General features: G+C 39.6%; 1 protein-coding gene across 4 annotated transcripts in view; it reads right to left on the bottom strand.

Moving 5' to 3' along the window:
• DOP1A (DOP1 leucine zipper like protein A) overlaps positions 1-17,885 on the bottom strand; it is a 65,858-nt gene that overhangs the window by 22,400 nt on the left and 25,573 nt on the right. For 3 of the 4 annotated variants that reach the window (XM_060752970.2, XM_060752969.2, XM_060752972.2), the window contains 11 exons: positions 16,852-16,971; positions 15,172-15,286; positions 14,698-14,727; positions 12,397-12,627; positions 10,115-10,739; positions 8,544-8,818; positions 7,100-7,252; positions 3,906-4,006; positions 3,277-3,536; positions 397-2,392; positions 172-283 (listed from right to left, as the gene is read on the bottom strand). In XM_060752970.2, the coding sequence (XP_060608953.2) occupies positions 172-283; positions 397-2,392; positions 3,277-3,536; positions 3,906-4,006; positions 7,100-7,252; positions 8,544-8,818; positions 10,115-10,739; positions 12,397-12,627; positions 14,698-14,727; positions 15,172-15,286; positions 16,852-16,971 (4,018 nt within the window). The remainder of the gene's footprint in view (positions 1-171; positions 284-396; positions 2,393-3,276; positions 3,537-3,905; positions 4,007-7,099; positions 7,253-8,543; positions 8,819-10,114; positions 10,740-12,396; positions 12,628-14,697; positions 14,728-15,171; positions 15,287-16,851; positions 16,972-17,885) is intronic. The other variant, XM_060752971.2, reaches the window with a different exon arrangement.

Consider the following 17,885-nt stretch of genomic DNA (forward strand, 5'->3'; position numbering starts at 1 on the left):
ATGGGAACTGCACCAGGCCCAGATAAACAATGTAACACTTTACAGCATCAACTCTGTGTAACTTTACTTCAAATAATGAATAATACATTAAAGGACACAATTCCAGACTCATGGAGACAAGCAAACATCAATACTTGAAGAAAGATTTGGGCAAATATGGAGCATCCTTACCTGATGATACTGTGCAGAAGGGTCAAGTAAGCAGTAGTGAATAATAGTAGTAATGCCTTCTAAAAGAGTAAGTATCATATCAGGTGGAGTAACTGATGCCATCCAAATGGGCCTAAAACAACAACAACATGGAATTTGTTGCAATTTTGCAAGAAACATACCACATACACGCACATATATATATATATATTTCAAAATTGCCAAATTGAAGAGAGAGATGCATACCTATTGTCAGACAACCCTGTTTCATATCTGAATTGCTGAATCAAGTTATCCAGGTTCCTGCAAAGCTGGAGGGTGACAGAAACCACCACCCTTTGGAGCACTTTTCCCATGTAAGGAAGGGAAGAAGTGATGAGGCCTATCCACTGAGGGTGCATTTTGCAGGCACAGTGCTGGTGCAATGCTCTGATCACAGCACAAAGAAACATGCCCTGGGAGGTGATGGGCTGGGAGTGTAAATACTGGAGTGAGGTCATTGGTTGCTGGGGGTTGATGTGCTCCAAGTCAGTTATGACAAAGTCAAAGCCCGTTTCGTTCTCCTCCGGTACAGTCATGACCTTGTGCTCTAGGACAATGAGCCGCTGGAGGACTTTTAAGAGTTGAGACTGGAGGGTGCTACCATTGTCAAACTCGTCTTCAGAGAAGTTGATAAGGCTATCTTCCGAGAAACCTTCCTCAATTGCCACTATATTTTTCCCAGCTAACTTTTCGCTGTGCCACTTCTGGGCGCTGAAGATGGAGGACAGCAAACAGTGCAGGACCACCTTCTGCACCTTGCATTTGGACAGCATGTCTGAAATGAAGCTGGGGAAGCCTTTGGTGGAACTTTCCACCACTTTTGCCAGCTCAGCAAAGAGAAGGGTCAAGATCTCAATGCTCATCATCTGCATGTTACGGTTGCCAATTAGGTCTTGCGAAGAGACTTTCACGTGGGTTGGGTAGTGGCTCCGCATATAGTACAAACACAAAGAAATCAGGATCTCTATGTACATGGAGCTCCGGAAATTGTGGTTTGAGTCCACTGGGATATGGCTGTAGAAGTCTTTGCCCATAACAGATATGCGATGCCTGGCTAAGAGGTTCTGAAGTAAGGACAGCTGAGGGGTGTAGGCATTATTGACACTGGTGGTAGAGATAGCATTCACAAAAGCAGAAGGATTCGTTTTCAAGATGGCTTTAATTGCAGAAAAGGCATACAGAGTCCTTGAGGAGTCATACACCTGAAGATAGAGCAAGACATGCTGATACAAAGGATGGATGTTAAAATGAGGTGATTTCCGCATCCCTGGAGACCCGGCATCGCTCTCAATCTCAGAGATTTCTCCCTCTCCGCAGCTGTACCAGTTTTCTAAGTCAAGGCCATCACTGAAGAATACACTGGTTTGTTTCACCTTCTCAGCTTGTGCTTTCTTCTTCTCTTCATCTTTCCTCTTAGCTATTTTGACTTTGGGCTTTGCTCCTGGTTGCTTACCAGACTCTTTCACAATAGTTTCTTTCTCTGGGAACTTCCCTTTGAAGCTGAACTGGATGCTGCTGTGGCTTCTCTGCCTGGACCTGGCTTCGGTTGATGTGTAATTGGGGTCACTGAGAGTCTGCTGGCTTGACGAGATGCAAGGTGAGGAATTGTTTCTGGAGATTTCATTGGAAATGCTTTCAAGTCCTGTCTCAGTTGAGGCTGAGAGCAACTGGGAGCTGTCATTGCTTAGCAAACTACTCTGACTGTCCTGGATGTTTGACTCCTCAATTTTAGTTATCTCTTCAGAGAGATCCAAAGTACTCAATTTAGCTGAAGTATCTTCTGCATACAGATACTGTTTAGGCAGTTCAGTATCTTCGCCAAGCCCATTGACAACCGTGCATATCAAGTCTGTGACCACCTGCTGTACTATTTCATCTGGTGACTCTTCTCTCAAATGCTGTGAAGGGTCTGGGGCAGTCAGGCTTTCCGCTTCCACCTCATAACTTAAGTTATCCCCAGCAGAGGACTGGGAACAGCCAGAATCTGAACTCTGCATTATTTCTATCTGATGCTCTGGAAGGTCGAAATCAGAAGCAGCCAAAGGAATAGTTTCACTGCTGGTACTCAGCAAGGAGATCCTATCACTTAAGGGGTTGACTGTAAGACTAAAATTCTCCATTTCATCCATGGCAAGCTGTTTCTCATTGTTCTCTTTGGCTGAGACATCTTGTTCTTGAGTTGCTGGCATGTGGCCAAATGCTAAAACAAAAATTAAAAAAAATCACTAAGAAACATAAAGCACACAGAATTATGAATTTGAATTGCATGATTGTAACTGTTGTTTTAATAATTGATCTTTTAATTGTTTGGATTTTAACTGTATTTGTTTATTTTCAAATTGATGTGTGTTGGAATCAAATTGTTCCCATTTGAAAGGCCGCCCTGAGTCCCTTAAGGGGTGAGAAGGGTGGGGAACAAATGTGGGAAATAAGTAGAATAATAGAATCTTAGAGTTGGAAGAGACCTCGTGGGCCATCCAGTCAAACCCCCTTCCAAGAAGCAGGAAAATCATATTCAAAGCATGCCCGACAGATGGCCATTCAGCCTCTGCTTAAAAGCCTCCAAAGAAGGAGCCAAATTATTTTGGCTGTAATGCCCATTTTGATGGAGTCCTAGCCTCAAACTGTAACTGTTAAGTGCATCCATATTAGGTTAACATTATGTCATGACAATGGCTGAATGGTGAACCTCCAGAGAGATGAGGAAAAAGAGTGAAAATGAAAGAAAAGAGAGCAGGGTGTGCACATTTTACAAATATTTGAATTCACCACTTTATAGGAATTTGGCTACCTAGGGACCTAGAAATGTCAATCTTTGAATAATGCCGAACCCTTCCCTTCCTCTCCACCAGTTGGGAGAATCCACATACAATGGACATTCCAACAAGTTTGGGAAATGAGTCCGCACAAAACTGTTTTTCACCACAGAAAAAAACACTGTTTGTGCAAAAAAATTGTGGCTACGTGTTGCTGGCCACAGAGGCATGGTCCACCTCCCCTCTTGCACGCTGAGGCAGGTCAAAGTTATGCATATTTGAAGAAGAAATAAGTAGACCTATACTTATACACAAAGAGAGTACTTACAACCATCACAGTTAAATTTCTGCATAAAATGCTTTTCATTTTCATCTTCAGGATAACAGGGAGATTTGTTCCAATAGCACTCAGCTTGCACCCGCTGAACTGAAATGCGCTGAGTTTTTGGATGAAGTAGCAGCAAAAGCAAAGGCTCCAGGACTCGTGCAATGTCATGACGCTGGAGCACTTGATTTAACCAGGCCTGGCCAACTGACCAAGTAGAGCCATCTAAACTGTTCAAGCTATCGAGCATAATGAAAAGGGACCTAAAATGGAGGAAAATCCAAATTAAAATGCACCAGACAGTTACAATAGGCCAATAAAAACGACAAGTGTTATAACAGTTGGCATCAGCTGGAGAGGTCAGTTTCTCCTTGTTTAAATGACTCAGAGCCAAGCTTATTAAGGAATTGATGCTTATAGTGGGATTAGGGAGGATATCTGGGTGGAAAGGAAGTCGCAGAAGGAAAGCAATGAAAGAGGAATGGGGGAAGGTGACGAAGAAAATACAAAGTGTTTGGAAATAATGCATTGCAAGAATGAACATCATCTGTAATATGTTCCTTTTGGAGTTCTTATAAGTAGGACAGGAGTGCACCTTTTTATTTGTCAATCCATACATGTTCCCAACTAACCTGTCAAAGGAACGGCCATATGATGAGGATTTGTTAATATGGAGATCTCTGGTGAGGTGCCAAAGCACGGCAAACTTTGCATGAGCTTCCAGTCTGATTTTCTACAAGATAAAATGACATTTTAATCAATGCATATTGTCCATTCTGCTGGGAATGTAGGTCAGTCTTTATGCCAGATATGAATGTATAACCTAGAGTTATGAACTCTTGACTGTTAAGCATTTGTTTGCAACTGGGTTTTGGTTCATAATCATGTTTGTGTTTTATTTTACCATAAACCTAAATCATCCCTAGCTCAGTATCAGACCAGATTTAATTGCTACTCAGCACTAGTCTTGATAATATTATCCATATAAAAACCCATAGTAAAATCATAACTCAAATTACATACATAACATAACACCATAGAGCAGGCAAGGGCAAACCTTCTAACTTGGGGGTCAAGCTAGCACTCCCTACTAAGAGGACTGGCTGTCCGGTGATGGAAGGAAGGAAGGGAAGGATGGAAGAAGAAAGAGGGAGAGAGGGAGGAAGAGAGGGAGTAAGCAGGAATGAATGAGAGAAGGAATGAAAGACAAAAGGGAAGGAAAAACAAAAGGGTGGAAGGGAAAGAAGGAAGGAAGGAAAAGGAAGGAGGAAGAGAGAAGGAAGGATAAAGAGGTGGAAGGGAATAGAGGGAGAAAGATGGAGGGAGAGATGGAAAGGAGGGAGGAAAGAGGGATGAAAGGAAAGACAAAAAGGAAAGGAAGGAAGGAGAAAGAGGAAGGAAGGAAAGAAGGAAGGGAGGAAAGGAGGAAGAGAAGGATGGAAGGAGGAAGGAAAGAAGGAAGGAAAGAAGGAAGGAAAGAAGGATGAAAGGGTGGAAGGGAATGGTGAGAGGGAGAAAGAGGGATGGGAGGAGGGAAGAGAGAAGGAAGGAAAGACAAAGGGAAGGAGGGAAGGAAGAGGGAAGGAAGGAAGGACAAAAGGGTGAAAGGAAGGAGGGAAGGAGAAAGAGGGACGGAAGGGAGGGAGGAAACAGAGAGGGAAGGAAGGATAAGATGGTGAGAGAGAAGAGGGTCTGAGAAAAGAGCCCAGGAGGCTGCATGTGGCCCTTGGGCCTGGGTTTGCCCATACCTGCCATAGAGTTTATTATATCAAATTTCTATGAAGCTATAATTTAGACATAGCACATGGTTTCCCAAGCACAGACTATGAGGACTTGTACTTTCCAATATATTATACACTATAATATTCTGTAAACAATTTCACTAAGTCAGAAATTACAAGCCATATCAGATCATTTTAACAAAGGGATAACATTAAGCAAAAATGAGCAGAAAATTTACAGGTATGACTGTAGGTTTCAGTGTGCTCACCTCTGCACTATCAAAAGGAGCAATATAACAAGGCTACCCTTACAAAAAGGAAATAAAATTAACAGAAGCTCTTGTAAGATCTCAAACAGTGGATAAAAATCACTTTTTAAAGCCAGAAGACCTACATTTCCAGACTGGAAATAAAAAATGACCCAAATTTCAGGAACGTTAATAAAAGAAGGTTGTACCAGTAGGAGAAAGCCTATAGGTTTTGCTAAAAGAATGCTGGGACAATGACATGACACCAAAACCTAAAAGTGACCATGATTTCCCCACTGTAGATATAACATTTCTACAGTGGGGAAATCCTGAGCATTGTTCCTCAATAATAACTTTAAAGGGGCTTAATTCTGAGTGGGCCCCAAATTACCAGTAATATCACTGTAATACCTATATTAGGTCAATTAAAATGACACAAAAACCCATACAAGTTTTCAAAATCTCCAGATTTCTTCTTCTAGGAAGATCGTGCACCTGGAGATCAGAAAAGCTTGGATGTATTTTGATACTATTTCTGATGGCCTGAAAGTATAACAAAAGTTTGAGTTGAATGTGTGTGTATGTGTGATATAGTGAGCATGGCTACTTTTCCTTTTCATGTTCCTTCTACATATATTTTATATGCACTTTCATTACATTTCTGTACAACTTAGATTAAAGATGCATAATAGAAATACAATCCAATCTTATGTGAGTCATTTTTAGCTAACATACAATGATATCAGTCATTAATAAAGCCAACTGAGTGTAGAGTGGGAAGAAGAAAGGGAGAATTGGGTTGCTGTATGACCATATTCCAGTAGCATTCTCTCCTAATATTTTGCCTGCATCTGTGGTTAGCATCTTTAGAGGTCTTCTGGAGATGAGGCAAGTGGAGTGTATGTATATATCTGTGGAATACCCAGGGTGGGAGAAAGAACCCTTGTCTGTGTAAAGCAAGCATGAATGTTGCAATTAGCAAGCTTGAATAGCATTGAGTAGCCATGAAGCTACAAAGTTAATCAGTGAGGGTATCTGCATAAACAAAATTTAGTTACCATTTAACACTGGAATCAAAACAGTAAATAAAGAACACAAAAACAGGGAAATTCCAGACAGCAAACAATCAAATTGCCAGTTAACACCTCCCAAACAGACGATGCCTTCAGGCACAACAGCCAAGCTACCTCTATGCGGATACCCTCACTGACTGACTTTGCAGCTTCATGGCTACTCAAAGCTATTCAAGCTTGCTAATTGCAACATTCACACTTTCTTCATACAGACAAGGGTTCGTTCTCCCACCCGGGACATTCCACAGATATATAAATACACCCCATTTGCCTTACCTCCAACAGACTTCTGAAGATACTGGCAACAGATGGTGAAATATCAGAAGAAAATGCTACTGGAATATGGCCATACAGCCTGAAAAACTCTCACCAACCCAGTGATTCCAGCCATGAAAGCCTTCAATAACACAAAGGAAGAATTGTTTGAATACTCGATTTATTTACTCAATTTAATGCCATCGAGGAAGGCGAACCAAAAAGAACAACAGGGAAAAAAATGGAGAAGGAGCCAGCTTGGTGGCAAAGGACTGCCCTGGAAATGCATTAACAGGGACTGTTCTTTGTTGTGTGTATATGATGTTCAATCAACAGATTACTGTAAGAAAGAAATAGCCTTTGCTTTAGAATCTGATTGTTTATGACACATGGTTCTTATAGTTTGTATTCTACCTGCAAAAAAATCTGTGATTACAACATGAAATCCTAAAATACTCTCACTTGGAGAAACTTAATTCTCATATTTCATACACCTCCAAGAACACAAATGGTATAAAGAATGATTTACCTTGTCTCTGTGGGTCAACTGCTGACTAATAACATCCTCACATATGCTAGAGGATGGAACAAGATTGTGTAACTGGAAAAAAAGCTCCACACTCTTCTGGTGATGTTGAGGAGTTCCATCACCTAACTGGTCCCATAAGGTCAATGCCACATGCTTTCCAGGACAAACACAGGGCAATCAGAGAGAGAAAGAAAAAAAACAACAATCAGAATGTTAGTTTTTCTTAAGTAGTATTTCCCTTAGTGATCAGCTGAGAATATGGTAGGAAAGGGCTTGGGTTTCAGGTAAAGTTGTTTGATATCCAAGGTGCTTGTGATGATTTGACAAAAAGGTGGTGGCACTCCTCTGCCAATTCCCTTTTAGTGTTTCAGCACCAAAAGTCCCACTGTAAGGAATAGCGAATGGACCAATGGAATAACTACGGGCTTGATTTCGGATGGCATGATCTTAATAACTGTTTTTAAGTCATGTTTTAATATAAATGTTTCTGGTCGCTTCTGGAAGATCTACAGAGACACTCTGGAACAACCCAGTAAGCGAGAGTCGAAAAGTGGCAGGCTCAAACCCAGAACCTCAATCAATGGCTGATACCAAATGAGAGACTCCCCCCTGGGCACACAGAAGACTGGGCGACTTGGAAGGCACTGAACAGACGGCGCTCTGGCACCACGAGATGCAGAGCCAATCTTAAGAAATGGGGCTACAAAGTGGAATCCATGACATGTGAGTGTGGAGAAGAGCAAACCACAGACCATCTGCTGCAATGCAACCTGAGCCCTGCTACATGCACAATGGAGGACCTTCTTGCAGCAACACCAGAGGCACTCCAAGTGGCCAGATACTGGTCAAAGGACATTTAATCAACTACCAAGCTTGCAAACTTTGTGTTTTGTCTGTCTGTTTGTTTGTTTTGTTAAAAATGTAATACAAATGTCTGGTTGCTCCTGACACAATAAATAAAAATATATATAAATGTTATTGTATTATCGATGTTTAATTGTTTATGCTTTATGTTTAAATGTTATTTACATTTATTTTTTCATTTGGTTAGGTTAATTTATAGTTATATGTTATTGTCTTGCTATTATCTTTTGGTTTTCACATGTATGTACGGCATTGAATTTTGCCTTTATAATGTTGGAAACCGCTTTGAGTTCCCTTAGTGGGAGAAAAGCGGTACATAAATGTAGTAAACAAACAAACAGACAAATAAATATGTTCAACAGGTTCTTTTGATGTTCAAAAGAGAGTTCTTGAAAGATAGGGAATGGGAAAGCACCAGTGCACAAGTAAAGTTGGAAACAGCTTTAAGGCACATGACAACATTATTTGAATATGTACACAATGTTCCTACAGAAGCAGAACATGGAACATAGCCACAGGAAACATTGTCTACAAACAGCAACACATCTTTATTACTGCAAAAGCTACATGAACATTGTACCTTGAAAAAATCTGTTTTTTCAGCCATGTACCGGATGTTGCCTTGATTGAGAGGAGGTCTAATGACAACAGCCACTCTTCCTTGGTTTGGACTTAGAGGTTGTGCACTTTCAACACCATTTATATTTTCTCCAGTGACCATTGCAACTGACTGAGTCAATCCAACTAAGTCCATTATTAAAGAAATAGTAACACCTTGGATGCTAAAATCGTTTGCTTGCCTGCAAGCACTCATCAGAGTCTGGAGCCACAAAGGGGGTTGCTCTTGCTCACAATCTGTAATGGAGAAAAACAGGTTCCTATGAAGAAGTTATTATTATTATTGTTTTCCACACCTTGCTTATTATATCACCATTATAAACAACATTGGCTCTTGATTTTTTGTTTTATATAACTAAACAATTTAGTTACATAAAACAAAACTAGATAGCATATTTCAATTATTAAAAAAACACCTTGTTTAGAGATCTACACTTTATGTCCTCTCTAAGCTTCTTCTCTGCTATCAATTTGTTATAATTAGGAAAAGCTTGAGACAAAAAGATTGCAAAAAAATAAAATACAACAACACCTTAAGAGAACCTGTCATTTTAACTTCGTAAATTGATTATTTTCAAATTGCTCCATAGGTACATAGAGAACATTCTGTTACATGTACATTTAGTTTGTCTGCCTCGGGATATGGTTTCTTCATTATTTTATAGGGAAGTTGACAGGAGGTATGTGACTCCAATTTTGGGAGTTTTTTAGTTACACTAAAGCAGGGTCAGCCCTGGTATGTACTTGGATGGGAGGCCACTTATGAATACAGATGCCATAGACTATATTTCAAAGAAAGGAACTGGAAAAATCACCTCTGAGTATTCTTTACCTAAGAAAACCCTATGAAATTCATGGGGTTACCATCAGGTTGACAGGGGACTTGAAGACACTTACACATACACACTGATGCTTTTTCCTTTTTCCTTTTAACATCCCATGATGAAGGCTATATATAAAATTGTGGGAATGAGAGGGATGTCTTTCCATGTTCTTTATATTTGGGGGGGGGGGGTTCTGTGTAGTTTAAGTGCATACTTATTTGAAAATTGCACTTCTTAACATTGGGAGTGGGGTGTTGAAGAACTCCTGGTCAGATGTTGCCTTTGGGCCCCACTATGGTCACCCTTGTTGTACATGAACGAAACCCAGGATAGTAGTTTTTAGCTAAATAACAACAACTCAATTTCAGAAGATTCACAGAAAGCATCTATATGCACTGGGATATATATGATCTAATCAGATATCATGGCAAGCTTTGGTAGACATTACAGTACTAAATGCCTTATGTCTATAGTTGTCAAATTAATTAAACCCCAAGATATTTCAGACCAAAACATATTTTTACAAAGAGACATAATAACTTTCCCAAAATTGTGAGGAAGAAAGAAGACTTGGGTTTGTGCTTGCATGAAAGCCTATGAAATAAGAAGGCAAAGTAAAAATGCTGTATCTCACCAAAAGTGGTGTTTTAAATTCAGACTGGAAGGGAAGCTTAGCAGAGAAGGAATAAACATGCAGCCAATTACTCACCAATGTCTGCCTGCTCAGCATGTATTTCAGAGGTGTGGTTTCCCTCAGCAATGTAAACTGGAAAACTTGAACATTCAAGGAAAAGCTGACATGCAGCCATAAAGGCAGAGAGGTATTCTTTTGGTGTGGACTTCTTGGTAATTTTTTTCCCTTTAGCTGCATCTCCTTGTGACTCTCTGGTGCATTGCACAGCCTCTCCTTTGCCTCTGGGGAGTTCCTCCTGAAGCTCTGTCACCAAAGGCTGGGACAGGGAGTTGCATGGAATGATGTACAAGTTGATAAATCGGGTTAAAAACTGCTGGACGTACTCCAAGCAGCACTGCATTGCAGTTTTTTGGACCGTTGTTGCCTTCCCACTTCGAGTTCCTATCCCCTGGGTCATCCTGGAAGCAGACTGCACAATGGTCTCCTCCGAACCCACAGTTGAGGCTGACTCTGTCTCCGAGGAGGCGCTGCCAAGGATCGGGATGCCAGGGGTCCCGCTTAACATTCGGTCAATGTCATCTGCTGTGTCTGCTTGGTATTGGACAAACTCGGTAAAGCCACTTTCAGATGACCGACTGCTTGGAGGATTTTCACCGTCTTCAAAGACATCGTTGGGGTTTTCTACTGAAACTAGTGGCATCTAATTGAAACAGAGAAGAAGAATGGAATAAAACAGTGAAATAGCCACTCCATATTTCATGTTAACAAGAACCATTCTTCCACTTTCTGCAGCATTTATCTTTTGTTTATATTCTAAGGGTAGGTGCAGAAAATCAACCCATTTGTATGTGTGCATGTGTTTTACAATGAGTGTTTGATATGATCTCACTCAACATGTCCGAGAAATCTTGGACACCTGGCTTGCATAAAGAATGGGAGTGAAATCCCTTTGAAGTATACATTTCCATGTGGATCTGAATTTCGAGTAGGCCCACAGAAAATATAGCGATTGCTATTAGCAATAAGTAATTTAATTTCCAGGGATTTCCTGGGATTGTCTCAAAGTATGACTAAAAAGTGGATCAAACCTTAGGAGTCAGAATTTTGGCTGAATAGATCCATTTTATTTTATTGTATATCCCTTGGGATCCAACCATTGAGATATTACATTTAATACATACAGATAACAGATTCTGTTAATTTCTGAAGAAAGTATAAGCATTTATAGAGTAAGTATGCCATTCTACTCACTACAAATGTATTTTTTTGCATACCTTTTCAATTGATTTCCATTATTTGTACAGGAGTTTTGTTAACTTCATTGACATTAGTAACAAGTAAGCACATGCAGAATTTTGCACCCATTGATATATGTGGCAAAGACTTTATTTATTTACTTTATTGTTATCCTGCCCTTCCCCTGATGTAGGGACTCAAGGTGACTATAAGTAACATCATTTCATATGCTTTCTTCATCACTCAATCCTCGTGGTGTCTTGTACTTGTAGCCCTTAGCAATAGTTCAGTAACAGAGCTCTGCCTTTCCGTGCTAAATTACAATATCCTGACTTTCTTTCATGAGACAATTCAAAGTGGATAATAACAATAATTTATGACAATAACAGGGACTAAAAATAAATCAAATTACAACCTGAGTGAATTACATAAAGCAAAAACAACTGCAGCCACAATAAGTCAACAGCAACAAACTGTACACCATCTCCAAAAGTATATTTGAAGAGTGAGGAGGAAAATCAAGTATTGACAGGAAAATTGTCTTGTTTTCCGTTTTGTTAGCCACTTTGGGTCTCTTTTTGTGAAGACAATATATAAATTAATATTATAAAAAATAAAAATATTTTAAAAACCCTTCCTTCTACTTCAAGCTCCTTTGCACATGATTAAGAATGTTCTGTCATTAACATGCTGAAACCCATAAGGTGAAACTCAGGCAATATAAGGGACATAGAAGAGGACTTCTGAAACTGGTCTGACTATAGATCTGGGAGAGACATTGAGCAGGATGCAGTTTACTAGATTCTAGATAGTGCATTGTCCTACATGCTATCAGACTAACTGAAGACATTATTTCTTCTTTATTCCTTTTTGCTCCCAGGTAAAACACGCAAGCATGATCCCAACTAGATAAGATGGTGGGTATGACAGACTCAATTACTTTTTAGGATATATACAAACAGCAACATGTCCCCCTTCTTGAAGTACATCAGATTTTAAAGTAATATTGTGGGGGCATACAGATTAAAGAACCATTTGAAATTCTACAAATACTACAGAATGCACTTTTAAAACTGAGTATCTTATTTTTCAATACAGAAAAACAACATAAGCAGAATTACCTTTTTATCTTCCCATTCTTTCATGGTGCTGTGCCTACTTGGTAGCTGCAAGACGCCATCCGTACCTGCAGATAACAGCGGGGGTTGAACTTTGCTGAGAATCTTAGAGCAGAGTTTCAGGGAATCTGTAAGCTCAGATAAATGCAAAGTCTGAAGGTGGCTTGTCAATGCAGAGATCATCCTGAGTAACAACTGAGGCAGGTGTTCAGTCTGTATTTCAATGTAGGTTTCCTACCAACAATATATAAATATCACTGTTATCAATGGTTCATGTAATGTATTCTTGCAAGGAATTGTGACTACAACATATAAATAGTTCCATCCACTATCACATTGCATAAAATCAAAGAAACCGATGATGCAAAAAAATGCAAACTGAATGGGATGACAACAAAGGGCCTTTCTTGTCTTCTTCTCCTAGCAAGCTTTTCTGAGGGTGGAAAACTATGCTGGATGGAGGAGGCTGTCATAGAGAGGGCCAAAGGGAGAACATGTGGGAACACTTAAAAAAGACAGATAGTATTGTTGAATACTACAATACTTCTTACAATTGGTATTTCTATTTCATTTTAGTGATTCCCTTCTTTTCTCTTAGGCTCATAAACAACAGTCAACCCATTGCACTAGAGTTTCCTGACTCTCAGAAGAGACTGGCAGGGCTTGAGGAGAGATGGGAGATTATTCTTAGGCACAATAGGTGGGAGAGACTCCACTCATTTCACCAGGGTTTCTCTGGATCCAACCAGAACCACAGGCTGTCAAGCTATTATTATGCTCACTGATAGTCCAATCTTCTACATCAGTGTTTTTCAACCTGTGGATCCCCAGGTGTTTTGGCCTACAACTCCCAGAAATCCCAGTCAGTTTACCAGCTGTTGGGATTTCTGGGAGTTGAAAGCCAAAGCATCTGGGGACCCACAGGTGGAGAACCACTGCTCTACATGTGTACTCAGAAGGAAGGACAGTCAAATTACACCCACACAGAAAAGCAGTCTCACAGGGAATGGCATTCTTCTTCTTCTACTACTACTACTACTACTACTACTACTACTACTCTACTACTACTACCTATTCTCATTGTTCTGGATACAAGTGAGATAACTATGCTTGCTAAATATGTAGGAAGAGGATGGGAAATAATAATAATAATAAAAATAAAACTTTATTTATATACCGCTTCATCTCCCCGAGGGGACTCAGAGGTTCCCAAGTAATATCACAAAACATACAGAGTAAAAACAACATAACCATAAGATTAACAAACAAAATATAAACATAAAAATTGTTGCCATAACACACATATATTAAAAATAATCCTGCCCATCCAAGGCAATTAAAAATTTAAAGGGCTGGGCCAAGATTTGTGCAAGCCCAAAAATTCTAGGTGGCCCGGGAATTAAGTGCAATGCTATGGCAGGCAACAATAATATTAGATCTGTGGCTGTCCATTCCAGGGCCGATTAGGGAAAGAATCTGGGTAACTGGTAGGAAAAATAAGGCCGTATTAGATAATGTGTGGGGCTGAGTTAGAACTGGCCATTTTCAAAGGCTTGTTGAAACCACCAGGTCTTCAAGCTCTTACGAAAGGAGGGGAGGGATAGGGCCTGTCTTATTTCCCTTGGAAGGGCATTCCAGAGACAAGGGGCCACCACTGAGAAGGCCCTCTCTCGTCCCCACCAACCGCCTTGAGACGGTATTGGGACTGAGAGGAGGGCCTCCCCAGAATATCTTAAAGCTCGCGCCGGTTCATAGAAGGAGATGCGATCGTGGAGATAGGTGGAGCCTGAACCGTTTAGGGCTTTATAGGTTATGACCTGCACCTTGAATTTGAAAGTGCAAGAACATGTGCCTGCACTATAGAGAAAATGACTTCATGCTTAATCTACAAAGAAACCAACAGCCAAAACAGTATATACAAACATTCAGAAATGGTTGTATAGACAATTCTGCCCAATGATTTATATTGCTCAGAAATGTCTTAACAGCAATGATAATGTTATCTTGATAACTGCATCTTCCCTAGTCAAATCAAACACTGATGGAAATTACTGGATTATTCATAAGATAACGACAGCTGGATATGTCTACTGTGTGCTTCAAATAGAAAGCAATGTGCATTTATTGGCCCAGAAAAAATGTTGAAGGAAAATCAGGATAAAACTACAGACAACAAATTCTAGAATACATTAGCTTAAACAATATTCACAATTAATTTGCTCCTAATTCTTATCAAAGTAAATACTGGCAGAAACATGTAAAGTATAATTTTAGTTAAAAGGGGGAAAAAGACTGAATTCATACCTGACAAAGCACTCTCATACTCCTAGTAGGCTTTGAAATGAAAAAGCAAAGAATTTGAAGAAAGACAGATAACAAGGGAAAAGCATTTTCAAAAGCCTTCATTAAGACAGATAAAGATTATAGAAGTTACAATAGTGACATGCATAAATGACTATTATTATCTAACATGTTTAGCAAAAGCACATTACACAATGTCTTCAGTATAACAGAATGAAAAGAGGAAGAATTGGAACACATTCTAATGCCAAAGAATTAAAACAGATAGTTATCCGTTTTAAAAACAAGCAGTTTCTCAAAGTGAAGTCATACCACTATTTTAAGCAATGCTTGCCATGCAAGGTCTAACAAAGTTAAAGACAACACCAAATTCTACAACTCCGCATAGTTTATCATCTATTTTCCCTCCAAAATGAGAATTTGCAGGAAGGGCATATATACTTCATTGTTATGATCCATAAGCACAGAGAATCTTACCAAGGATACTATATCCAACAAAAAATCAACCAGCAGGCAAAAATTGGTGAGGGGAAGTTCGGCGGGTTCACTGCCTCCGGCAGGCACAGTTTGTAGTCGGGCGTGCAGCGTTCTCCTATGAATTGAAAGTTATTTATTTCATTGGTACAGGGCAGCAATATAAACAGACAATACAAAACAGGTTGTGTAATATCATGAAAATAACATAATATGAGGATACTGGTAAAAATAGTGCAGCTATATTTCAGCTACACAATATAATTTTAAATGATTAGTAACTAAAGTGTCAAGGAAATTACGTGTCTAGATTTCTTTTTAATTTCGTGACACTGCCCACAGATTACACTGATTGGGCAACTGGTGTAAAGGTATCCAGTTGTCTCCATTGGCATTGTTCTGCCCTTGAAGATTTCCACAACTCTTCCCACACTATTCTTTAGGAAAAAGAGGGAATGGCAAACATTATATTCCCACACTCCATTGCAGAGCATCCAGTAGGAGAATTCCAATCTCAGGAAGTCTGGATCTACCCCTACAACACTACCAAAGCAGTTGCAAACCTGAAAGGACCATCACAGATATTCCAGAACAGCCAAATGTTTTGTATCACACCCCACACATCCTCAATCACATTATTTTAATTGAAGTCACCACCGCTAGCCAAATGGCAATTGTGGGAGGGCAAGTATTTTCACACTGACACACAGAGTCATGATTATGCTAGAATGGAAAAGGACCACAAAATTACTGTTTGCCACTTGAGAGGCTGGGTGACTAGTCTGTCAAGTGATAACTCTGCTCTCCCAACTAGCCTGTTGTGAACTACTTGAAGAGGTACAGAAGGGATTCCATGTCACCAAAAACTACTGGCCCCTAAGCTGGATGTGATCCCTGTTGTCCTCATCCCTTGGTGCCATTACAAGACTCCCAATTGGATATCACAGTTTTACAAATTTGGAGGTACCCAAACATGTCCTCCCCAGGAGTTGTGATAAATAACAAATTATTTCATAACCCAGTCATAACAATATCATAGTTAAAACTCATCAAGTATGGAATAATCATATGGAATATAAAGCAATTCTGAACTTGTCCTGAGGGTAAATAACAATCTCTGCTTGATTTCTGTGAGGATGATATTTGAAATATTTAAATCTTCTTTCTAGAGCAGAAGAGAACAAGCTTAGTTTATTCCTCTAGGACTGAGCTGGATTAGCACAATTTTACACCCTCAAGAGACAGAATGGGCTCCAGCAGTTCTAACCCTCTGTAGAAAAAAGCTGTTAAGCAGTTGTAAGTCCATTTCCAATTTTCTGGTTGTGTGTATATGTGTGGGTGTAGCTGGGCCTTCTTTTAATGAAAAAGAGCTATTCCTAGAGGCTTCTAGAAAGAACAGTAGATTTTTCAGTGGAGGAATAGTGAGAGATTCTGAAGCAATCTGGTACCCACAAAAGCAAAACTACATGCCAGATATACAACAAATAATCCCCACCCCTTTCCTATGGGTAAGAAGAAATATTCAAACCACTGTTAATTACTTAAAAGACGTGTTGGTCTGGATCAGGATGTAAAGGGATTTTGTTACACCTTTGAGACTAACTGAGAGCAAGAAGTCTGTCACATAAGCTTTTGTAGACTAATCTATTTCATCAGATACACTGCTAATTAAATTTAACTTACCTACAACATTCTTCAAACCAGCGGGCAATGTAATCCCACATATAATAAGGCTCAAAGGAATTAAACAGAAGATTGGCAGTTTTAATCAGCTCTGCTGTTTTCTTATTTTCCCTCAGTTTGCTGGAAGGAAAATGCAATTAACAATATTCATATGGATGCTTTCATTCACTTGCAGCCTTGCACCAAATCTATTTATTGATTTTCCTCACAGATATCACATTATCTTCTTTTCCTGTCCAATCCTTTGGCTTTTTGCTTTATTTCCATACATGAAATCTCAGCTCCTGCCTCTGAACCATGAAGCATGCCCATCAAAAGCTTCCTTGAGACCATAAAACTCTTAAACTATTATCTTCTAGGAAAAAAATAGCTCTTTTACTGGAAAATCCTTGGTAGAGTGTCTCTGGTTACACCAGGGATGGACAAAAAAAACCCTGTGACCCAAATTCCATAAGCAGACATTAGTTCGGTTTCACAAAGGTAGCAAAGCATAGGAAGAACATGGAAACAATTGAGTATAGAGCAGTGATTCTCAATCTGTGTATCCCCAGCTGTTTTGGCCTACAACTCCCAGAAATCCCAGCCAGCTTACCAGCTCTTAGGATTTCTGGGAGTTGAAGGCCAAAACATCTGGGGACCCACAGGTTGAGAACCACTGGTATAGAGAGTTTCCTTCCAGATTTTTCTCAAGGGAATCTAGTCCTTAACAGAGAAGCATTTCCCCATTCTTGGACTACAGAATCTTTTTTTAAAAAGGTATACTCATTATAAAAATGGAACCAGTTACTATATAAACAAGAAGTCTTGCTATTAAGAATGATCTACAGAGAGCTCTAAAGTATAAAAACCTTTACACACCAGACAATTTGAGGAAAAGACTTTGTGAGATAGCCTAATTTAGGTGCTAAACAGAGGTCATAATAGCCTTAGTTTAGGAACAACAGTGGCCGGGGGAAGTGTTACTCTTATGGTTTATCTTTCAATAATTATCACTCACCTACTATACCTGCAGATTCAATGCATATTCAGTGATG

Source organism: Anolis sagrei, chromosome 1 (assembly GCF_037176765.1).
Source record: "Anolis sagrei isolate rAnoSag1 chromosome 1, rAnoSag1.mat, whole genome shotgun sequence".
NCBI classification, from domain to species: domain Eukaryota; kingdom Metazoa; phylum Chordata; class Lepidosauria; order Squamata; family Dactyloidae; genus Anolis; species Anolis sagrei.